We start from the raw sequence: 11,160 nt of genomic DNA, 5'->3' as shown, positions 1-11,160 counted from the left end.
ACACACACAACACTATCACAAACCCAACTCACAATACAACTAACAACACAAAGCAACACAACACAACACATCTCTCTCTTCATTATATACAGAAAAAGAGCAAGGCTATGTAACACACACACGTACCACTCACGAACCAAACTCATAATACAACAAATAACAAGCAGCAACACAACACAACACATCACGAGGTTTTCTTTATTAACAGACAAAGAGTATGCCCATGTAACACACACATAACGCTATCACAAAGCCAACTCTCAAAACAAACCAACCAATACACCGAAACACAACACAACACAACACTTCACACGTTTTCTTAATAAACAGACAGAGTAAGCTCATGTAACATACACGACACTATCACAAGCCAAGGACACAATACAAGAAACAACACACAGCAACACAACACAAGAAAGGGAAGAATGGATGGAGGTTGGGAAGGAGACAAGGGAGAAAGGGAATGGTATGCTGAGGTGTTAACTGGAAGAAAAGGAAAGGAAAAGGGAAGGAATGGAAGGAAGAAAGCTAAAGAAAACAGAAAAAAAGGAGAGAAGGGACGGAATTATAAGAGGAAGAAGGGAGACAAGAACGAAAGGGAAAGGTAAGTTAATATAATGACTGGAAGGAAAGTAAAGAAAGGTAAAGAAAATTAAACAAAGGAGAGAAGGGATTGAATGGGAAAAGGAAGAAGCAACACTCACAAACCAAGCACACAATACAGCAAACAACGCAGAATAGACACCACAACAGCACACAATTAAACTGTAACACCCCCATAACACCACACAGAACGATAACAACACGTAAGAGCATCAATATAACTCCACAACAATAATACGCCCATAACATTCTCCTCCAACACAACTGCCACCACCACTACCACACTACCTCCCCCTCCTCCCCTAGCACCCTCCACCACCACCACTAGCATTCCTCCAACCCACCAAACCAGCTCTCCAAACTTCCCAAACTCTCCACGCGGCCCTTCACATCCCACCTCTCTCTCTGCTTCTCACACATGCTTCCGGGCTTCCTAACGCTGCCGACTCTGTTCTTGCAGCATCCTTATCTTCATGAACCATCCTCCTCTGCATCCTCCTCCTCCTCCTCCTCCTCTGTGACTAACTCATCCTTGCTGTTATCTTTAAGCCGTGTCGATTTTTGCCTTTCCACTAGTAGTTTGTAGGTGCTCATCACTGTTTTTTTATTTTATATTTATCACAGTGACCTCTTTTTTCTAACATATCATCTCTTAGGTCTTGACACATCCTTCCTTCTTTACTCTCTAACGCGAAAATCATCAGTTCATCCACGATCAATGACTTTTCTTCCTAATATATCGTCTCTTAGGTCTTGATACGCCGTTCCTTCTTTACTCTTCAACCTGCCCATCTTCATTTCATCTCATTCTCATCCTACCTCCTTCAGTCTCTTACCAACACTCACTTGCTTACATAATACCATCATCATCAACCTTTTCATAGCATCTTTTAGGTCTTGAGACGTCGTTCCTTCTTTACTCTTCAACCTGCCCATCTTCATTTCATCTCATTCTCATTCTACCTCCTTCAGTCTCTTACCAACACTCACTTGGTTACATAATACCATCATCATCAACCTTTTCCTTCCTAGCATAGCATCTTTTAGGTCTTGATGAGTAATTCCTTCCTTAAATCTCTAACCGGTATTTTACGTCCTACTTATCCAATCTCCCTCCTTCCTTTGCCAACACTCGCCCTGCCCTCCTTTATCAATAACCTTTTCCTTCCTAATATATATCTTAGGTCTTGATGCATCGTTCTCTCCTTCCTCACTTCCCCGTACATCATCGTTTAATTATCACTCTCATCCTACTTCCCTCCAGCAGTCACCAGCACACACACACACACACACACACACACACACACACACACACACAAACACACTGCCAACGTAATTCCATCCTCTCTCTAACACACTATCCACTCCTGCCTCCTCTACTACCACATTCTCTCTGCCCACCTAACAACGTTCTCTCTGTCTCTCCCACAGCGCCCCTGGTGGCCGTGTACGCCGTGAGGGGACAAACGGCGCACCTCCCATGTAACCTGACGCGTCCACCCCCTGAGGACACCGTAATTCTCGTCTTGTGGTACAGAAACGACACAAAGACGCCAGTGTTCAGGTGAGCCAAGTAGAGGGTGCAGTGAGCCAAGTAGAGGGAAGCTTGGGGAGGAGACAGGGGAGAAAGGGAAGGGAATGCTGAGGTGTGGAGTGGAAGGAAAGGGACGGAAAAGGGAAACAAAATTAAGAAAGAAGGAAAGATAAAGAAGAAAGGGGACAATGGATGGAGGTTGGGAAGGAGACAAGGGAGAAAGGAAGGGAATACTGAGGTGTTGAGTGGAAGGAAAGGGAAGGAAAAGGGAGGGAATGGAAGGAAGAAAGGTAAAGAAAACAGAAAAAAAAGTAGAGAAGGGACGAGATGATAAGAGGAAGAGGAGAGACAAGAAAGAAAGGGAAAGGTAAGTTAATACATTGACTGGAAGGAAAATGAAGGAAAGGGGAAAGAAAATTAAACAAAGGTGAGAAGGGATGGAACGGGAAAAGGAAGAAGGGGTTAAAAAGGAATATAAATAATTTTGGGAAAGGAAACACAGGAAAAGGGAAGAGGGAAACATAAAAGCGAGATGAAGAAGTAAGAGAAAGGAGAGAATTGATGGAATGAGAAAAGGAAGAAGAGGTTAAAAACGTATTCATAAATGGTTGGGGAAAGGAAACAAAGGAAAGAGGGTAAGAGGGAAAGATAAAAAAGAAAAAGAGAGAGAAGATGGAGTGATAAATAGAAACAACGGAGACAGGAGAGAAAAATACCAGGCAGATTGAGGGCGAGAGATAACAAGTGGAGGAGGAAGAGAGATAATTATGATGTTACTGAGACCAAAGGAGGGAGTGAGAGCAGAGGAAGGCCGGAGAGGAGGAATGGAGGCAAAGATGATGTTATTATGGAAGAAGGGAAGATAAGCAGGTAGAGAAGGAGGTAAGAAAAGGATAAGGAAATAAGGGTACGGAACCAAATGAGGAGGGAAAGAGGAAGGAAGGAAGAAAGGAAGGAAGGATGGAAGGAAGGAAGGAATATGTATGAGAGGTATAGAAGAAGACAGACTTAGAGAAGGAAAAAAATAAAAAGAAGAAAACCTGCAGAAATGATCAGAAAAATAAAATACGATAGTAAGGAGATAACGTATAAAAAAAAGTGTGTCAGAAGTGTAGAAGATGATAAATTAAGAGAAATAAGATAGCTTAAGAAGATGAAAACCTGAAAACATGAGTAGAAAAAACAGGAGATAGTAAGAAAGAAGAAAATATATACAAAAATGTCGACAGGAAGGAAAACGGAGGAAGAGGATGAGGTAGGAAGAAGGTGAAAACAGATAAAGAGGCTTAGAAAAAAGGACGAAGCATATGTTATTTTTCTGAGGGCTGAGAGAATGTACGTGGAAAACAGAAAGGTTGGAAGAAAAGGCAGAGGAAGGAAGGGGAAGATGGAAAAGAAAAAGAAAGGCGAGCACTCCCGAGGATAAGAGAATGAATGACTGAGATTGGAAGTTACGAGAAAAAGATAAAAATAATTGAATAGATACGTACAAAAAAGAGACGAAATATATCCCCCCAAAAAAGGAAAGTAGGGTTCGTCTAGTAATGAGGGCATGAAAGGACGAGATAGCAAATTTAGACGAAAATGAAAAGGTAATGAAAAGACAGGTACGAAAAGGGGAGAGAAGAGAAAGGAGGAAAGGAAGGGTCGGAAGAAGAAGAGGGTGCCTGTTAAGATGAGGGAAGAGAGGAGCCAAGATAACAAGTTTGGAGAAGATGAAGGTTGTGTGGATAGAGAAGAGGGTAGATAAAGGGGAGGAAAATTACACTATGGTTATCGAGTGTTCAGGGAAAAGAGAAAGGAAGGATATAAGGAAGGAAAGAAGGAAGGAAGGAAGGAAGAGAGGGAGGAAGAGACAGGGATGACGGAGTGGTCTATGGGTGATTGAAATTTGATGGCTAGGAGGAGGAAGAGGAAGAGGAAGAGAATAAGGAGGGGGAGGAGAAAGAGGTTGTGTTGGTGGTGATGAAGGAGGAGGAGCAAGAAATATGGGAGAAGAGGTGAGGAAGGAAGGAGGACAAGAAAATAGATACATAGATAGATAGATAGAGAGATAGATAAATTTTGGTAGATAGATAAAAAGATACAGATAGGTAGATAGATTGAGAAACACACACACACACACACTCACACACACACACACACACACACACTGAATCGAAAACAACGGTCAGTATTGGAGAGAAAAAACACACACTAGTCCCCTAATCCTTCTTGATCACTTCAATAACACACGAACTAATGCACAAACACGGACGCACGGACGCACGAACACACGGACAGACACGGGAGATAAGGCGACGCGGACTGGAATTTGCAGAACGTGATTTTGCCTTCAATTCGTCGCTTTCAAGATGGTCTACTAATACTACTTTTGCTGATTATGTATTTTATTCACTGACAGAATTCGCATAACACACCACCATAAAAAAAGGTGTTCGAATATCTTCCAAGTGCCTGAAAAAAGTGTTAATATATGCATGTTTGAGAGTTCGTCAGGCTCTTTAAAGCGTTGGAATGTGACGAAAGAAATTATTGGATGGAAATGTGCTGAAAAACGTGTAAAGTAAAATTATGACCAACTGGACAAAAAAAAAAAAAAAATGGTGAAAGAAAGGAAACATTGCACCAAAAGAAAAAATGTTTCCCATAATAATACAAAGAAGAAGAAAAATGAAAATAAAAGGAAAAAGGAAAACACGAACGGGAACAAGAAAAAAAGTGCAATAGAAAAAAAACAAGAACAAGAAGAACAACAAGAAAAAGAAGATAGCTAAAAATATGAATATGAAAAAGAAAAGGAAACAGGATAACAGTAAGGAAGAGCAGCAACAAGAACAAGGGAATGAAATAGAAGCAGAAGAATAACACGCATAACAAGAACAAGAGAACTAAGAACAAGAACAAGAAGAGAAAGAGGGCGATAATGATGATGATGATGACGATAATAACTATGATGAACACCACCACCACCACCACCACCCTCACCACCACCACCATCACCACCACATCATATCACAGACCCCCTTCCTCCTCCGCCCCCCCACACACACACTACATCACCCCAACAAAAGATAAACAGGAGCACTCTAACCCACACACCTCAGGCCCCTCTTCCTCACCCCCTTCCACACGTAAACGCATGCGCAGACCCGATGCAGCGATGACTTTTACTTGATAGCCGACACAAGAGCGAGGCTTTAAGGATATTGCTTGACTCTGCAGGATACTTCGATGGGGAAGACTGCTTAAGACTGATGAGGGAAGGAGGAGAAGGGGGAAGTAGAGGAAGGGACGGAGAGAGGAAGGGGGAAGGGGAGAGGAAAGCGGGCGGCAGTGAAGGGAAGGAGGAAGTATAAAGGGAAGGATGAGAAGGGAGGAGAAGGGAGAAGGAGAGGAAGGGACGGAGAGAGGAATAGGAAGAGGAGGAAAGCGCGTGGGAGTGGAGGGAAGGAAGGAAGTACAAAGGGAAGAATGAGAGAAGAGGGAAGGAAGAAGATAGAGAAGAAAGGAGAGGAAAGGAAAAGGAGAGGAACGGATGGAGAAAGGGAGTGGGAGGAGAGGAAAGCGGGCGGGAGTGGAGGGACGGAAGTACGGGGGAAAGGATAAGAAAGGAGGGAAGGAAGAAGGCAGAAAAGGGAAGGTATTTATAGAAAGCAAAGAAATGAGAAAACAGGGACGGAAAAAGGGGAGGAAGGAAGAAGAAAAAAGGCGAAGAAAAGGTACTTGAAGGAAGAAGAAGGAAAAAATTGATGAAGAGAGAGATGAGGCAAAGAAGAGACAAAAGAGGAAGAAAGATAAAAGCAAGGAGAAAGAGAAGGGAAGCAAATAAGAAGAGTGAAGGAAGGCATAAGGAGCAGTATAGAAGGAGTAACTCGCGAGGAAAAAATATTGGATGACAGGGAGACGAAAATAATTATACGAAGTGGACATTATATCAGCGGAGGGCGGGGAAGACAGGATCAGGCGTTGTGCAGGAGGGCTGTCGAGATAACGCCCGATAAGATCCAGCCCCGGCGAGGTAAATATTGGCCCTGATAAGATGGATGGAGATGGATTAAAAGGAACACCATCACCGCCATCACACCGCCCTCGCCTTCACCTTCCCGGCCTTGTCCTCCTCCGCCTCCGCCTCTGCCGCTTCCTTCCCACGTTACGATGTCATATAATATTTAAAGTCACTCGTTTCTGACATTTTTTTTTTTTTTTACTTTATAGGAGTCGTCCATCTCTCTCTCTCTCTCTCTCTCTCTCTCTCTCTCTCTCTCGACATTTGCTTTTCCAGTATTTTTTTTTTTTTGCGTTCATATTTCTTTCTTTTGACCGATAATTCTTACTGTCTCTTTCTTTCTTTCTTTCTCATATATTCAATGCCATCTTTCTTTCTGTTTTATCTTTATTTTATTCTGGTATTTCCATATTTTATTCTTGACATTGTTCCTTCTTCGTTCATTTTTCTTTTTTCTTTCTTCAAATTCATGTTTTCAATAGTCGTTTTCTTTTAATAATATTCTTCTAGTTTTTTTGTAATTTTTCAACATTTTCCTCTTCTTTTTCCCCTTCTCCTTCTACTCTTCTTCTCTCTCTTCCTTATACATTTTCACTTTTTCATTTAATAGTCTTCTTTTACTATTTTTTTTACTTTCTCTACTATATTTTCATCTTGTCTCCTCCTTTTTCTCCTCCTTCTCTTCCTTTTACATTTTCAGTCTCCGTCAGCCTCGCTAACTTAATTTATTTACGTTTTCAATCCCGCCCTCCTTCCTAAATTTATCCACGATATTCCTCCCTCTCGCTCTTCCTCCTCCTCCCTCTCCTCTCCAGCAGCTTCTCTTCTTCCTCTCTCTCAATAAATCAGGCCTGTCATTCCATAGTCCACCAGCCCATCTCTCTCTCTCTCTCTCTCTCTCTCTCTCTCTCTCTCACCACACCTGTCTACACTACCTTCAAAGCCATTCATTTATTTTTCATCTCCCTCTTTTAACCATACTCTTCCTTCTCTCCTTCCTTTCTCTGTTTTTTGTCTTTTACTTTTTTTCATTTTTTCTTTTTTTTCAGAATTTGCATCTCGTGTTTAACTTTCTCGATCATGTTTTTTTTTTACTTTATTGATGCTTTTCATGTAAGGGTAGTGGTGATAATAGTAGTAGTCTTTGTAGTAGTAGTAATAGTAATAGTAGTAGTAGTAGTAGTAGTAGTAGTAGCAGCAGTAGTAGTAGTAGCAGTAGTAGTAGTAGTAGTAGTAGAAGTGGTACTGGTTATCTTATCTTCTCTTCTCTCTCTCTCTCTCTCTCTCTCTCTCTCTCTCTCTCTCTCTCTCTCTCTCTCTCTCAGGTAAGACAAAGGAATTACCTGAGTGTTTCGCTTCATTAATCATTGTGACATCATTATTATCATCCGCCTTTTCATTAATCTTCGTCATCCCGTTTTCCTTTTGCTCCCGCCTCTTCTTCCTCTTCCTCGTTTTCTTTGGCACATTTTCTCCTTCATCAGTACAGATAAACAAACATGTGATTAATGGTTTGAGGCTGGACTCGTTTTTGTTAGCATTAATATTTCTGTTATCATCTTTACCATCTTCTTCTTCTTCTTCTTCTATTTCTTCTTCCTTTTCTTTTTTCCTCCTCCTTTTCTTCTTCTTCTTCTTCTTCTTCTTCTTCTTCTTCTTCTTCTTCTTCTTCTTCTTCATCTTTTTATTATTTTCATTGTGTTTGTTGCTGTTGTTGTTGCTATCATAATTGTTACCAAAGACGAAACTAGATAAGTAAAAAGGAGAAAAATAAGAGAAAATAGAAAAATGAAATGGCAAAATCGTGAAAAATGTAAATAAAATAAAGAAATAAAGAAGAAACAAAACTGAATATGATAAAACAAAAAGGAAAATAAATACACGAAGAGAGAGAGAGAGAGAGAGAGAGAGAAAGGCCAGAGGAGAAAAGAGACCGGAAGAGAAGGGAGCGGTCAAAACATAAAAAAAAAAAAGATAAAGAAGTGAAACGAAATAAAAAAATAAAATAAAACGAAAAACAAAAACAACAACGAAACAAAAACACGCGAACTGAAAGATTGAAAGAAGAGAAAAATTAAATAAAAGAAAAAGTGAAACAAAAAAAAAATAATAAGAAAACAGATGAAAACGGAAAGACTGGTTGGAAAATGACAAACCAAAAAAAATACCAAATAGAAAGTCCGAGTTTCCAAAATGAGGAAGGGAAGGAAGGATTGATGGGAGGCGAGCGCATGATGGGACGACACGGGACAAATGGAAGCCCCTCAATCGTGCTGGTCTCTCTCTCTCTCTCTTTCGGAACACTGAAAATTAGTTTGGTGGTGATGGAAAAAATGTGTTTGTTAAAGTCGAAATAAATATTGAATGACGACCAATGAAGGAAATAAATAAATAATAACACAACATACAAGTTAAATCTCGAGGCTCAAAGTTATAATCACTAAAAATAAAAATAAGTTCTGTACACACTGAAAAAAAAAAAGAAGTAAGGGACAAGTAAAAAAAAAAAAGTTGGTAAAGGTAGGAAATTCTGCCGCCAACATAAATATCCGAAAAAAAGTAATATGAGTTTTATTCGTCATGCAAATCTATGTTGAGTGCATGACGTGATGGGGACGAGTTAGCCGGGACTCGTGCCTGACGTAATGCTGCTGATGATGATGATTATAGGTGCGTGTGTGTGTGTGTGTGTGTGTGTGTGTGTGTGTGTGTGTGTCTGTCTGTCTATCTCTATCTCTCTCTCTCTCTCTCTCTCTCTCTCTCTCTCTCTCTCTCTCTCTCTCTCTCTCTCTCTCTCTCTCTCTCTCTCTCTCTGTGTGTGTGTGTGTGTGTGTGTGTGTGTGTGTGTGTGTGTAACGTACGTACCCTGGCTCTCAAAATATAGCGATGGACTGAACCGGGAAACTAGACGAAGGGAACATAAATCAAATAGAGAAAAAATTTGATCCCCTCGTTTCAATATTTCCTGACAGGTGTGAAGGTAACAAAATATAAAGGTGAACTGAACTCGCACCTGATATGAAAGACCGTGAAAAAGTACGAGAGGCAAAGTTACGAAAGTCCAGGTTTAAGGGAGGGATGACCGAAACAATGGAATCATATTCAAATACCAACACGTACTCTGACTAATATTTTCATTATTCACTCTTGGTCGGGCGTGAAGTTGGTAAAGCATAACGATAGCATGAAGTAGTATGAAAAGAGTATGAAAACGAAAGTAAGGGAGAGGAAGAGAGCAGGTGAGGGTGGTAAAGCGAAACGATAACATGAAAGAGTAAGAAAACAAAGATAAGGCAGAGGAAGAGATCAGATGAAGAAAGTAAGCCATAAGGATAAAATTAAAGAGTAGGGAAAGTATGGAAACAAAAATAAGGAAAAGGAAAAGCAAGGAAGGAGAGGAGATGAAGGAGGTAAAGCAAAAGAATAGTTTGAAATAGTAGGAAAAATATGAGGATTAAGGTAAGGAAAAGGGAAAGAGCAGTTGAAGGTAGTAAAGCAAAAGAATAGAATGAAGGAGCAGGAAAAGTATGAAGACAAAAGTAAGGAAAATGGAAAGAGTAGTTGAGGTTAGTAAAGCAAAATAATAGAATGAAGGACTAGGAAAGAGTACATAGAAAAGGTTAAGGAAAAGGAAAAGATCAGTTGAAGGTAATAAAGCAAAAGAAGAGATTAAAGGAGTACGGAGACATAGGTTAGGAAGGAGAGCAGGATCAAGGCGGCGGCGGAGATGAAGGATGAGGAAAGTCGAGAGGTGAAGGACAAACGCAAAAAAGGAGGACGCGGTGCTGGAAAACTTTGCTACAATATCTTCATGCAGCGACGGCAAGGGGAGGCGAAGGCAAACAACGAAAAAAAATAATAAAAAAGTTAACAAAAGGCTGAAGGCGCCCTAGAAAATATTGACAGGCCAAAGTCGTGAGTGAGTGGAAGTTTAGATGATACAACTTGATGACTTTAATATCCTGATGCATCCACGCCAAGGGGAGACAACGGTAAACAGAAGCAAACAACAACAATGGCGAGAGAAAGGTGTAGCAAGTGATGAAAAGTGACCCAGGTAATATTTACTGCCCAAGTCCTGAGTTTAGACGCATATAACTTGATAACTTTTCCCATTAAGGGGTTTCATAAGGGGCAGTTTGGTGGGTTTACTAAGAGATCCAAACCTATTCCGGCCGCCCTCGTTTGCATTCTTCGTTGATTTTCGTTCCAGGGTTAAGAGGCGGAGAACAGTGCGAGAGAGAGTCCACTTATCCTGTAATCGTCTTTCATGGGTTATACACTTTGCGATTTCATTATGTATCCGTTCGTCTTTAATTATTCATTGCTGCTCTTGATGCGCTCTCTCTCTCTCTCTCTCTCTCTCTCTCTCTCTCTCCTTCAACTTAATATCAACTAGAGTAGAAATGCAACGTTTTGGAGCCTTCTGATTAATGTAAAATCACTTAGGTTTAAGGACAGACCACCTAGTCTGGACCATGGGGTCTGTGTGGTCTGATTTTCTATGTAAATCTATGTAAATTCTCTCTCTCTCTCTATCTATCTATCTATTTATATATCATTAAGTATTTCTTGTTTCGCCAACCCAACTAAATATCTATCTTTCTAACCAACCTTTCATCAATTATCCCTTTTTTTTATATTTCCTCAAAGTCTTTTAAAAATAATAATAAGAGAAATATCCATAAAGGCAATTTCTAACAACTCCATCTCTTTCCTTTTCAATTCATCAAACCTTCTGTCTGTCCTGTCAATCGTCTTGTCTTCTATCAGTCATTCCTTTCATATTTCCTTGTTACAGAAGAACACAGAAAGATGACTCCTAATATTTTACTCTCTACTTCGTCTCATCACTTTCCCTCTATTTCATGTTTTCATATTACTTTGTTGTCGTTTTCATAGCAGCGGATGTACGCAGAAAATCACTTTTATCAAATTTTTCCCTTTCGTATTTTATCAGTTCCCTTACTTCGCTGTCAAACTCTATCTTCTTCCCTTACACCGGTCATTCTTT

At 40.3% G+C, this 11,160-nt stretch overlaps 1 protein-coding gene across 1 annotated transcript in view; it reads left to right on the top strand.

Moving 5' to 3' along the window:
- The first annotated feature begins 617 nt into the window (after positions 1-617).
- The window catches only part of LOC126997157 (nephrin-like), a 49,672-nt gene continuing 39,129 nt past the window's right edge, over positions 618-11,160 (top strand). The window contains exons 1-2 of the mRNA XM_050858206.1: positions 618-642; positions 2,035-2,167. Coding sequence (XP_050714163.1) covers positions 618-642; positions 2,035-2,167 — 158 coding nt within the window. The remainder of the gene's footprint in view (positions 643-2,034; positions 2,168-11,160) is intronic.

The sequence above is a fragment of the Eriocheir sinensis genome, chromosome 11 (genome assembly GCF_024679095.1).
Source record: "Eriocheir sinensis breed Jianghai 21 chromosome 11, ASM2467909v1, whole genome shotgun sequence".
NCBI classification, from domain to species: Eukaryota; Metazoa; Arthropoda; class Malacostraca; order Decapoda; family Varunidae; genus Eriocheir; species Eriocheir sinensis.
The sequence above is the reverse complement of the archived record's forward strand: the minus strand, read 5'-3'. Positions and strand labels throughout refer to the sequence as shown.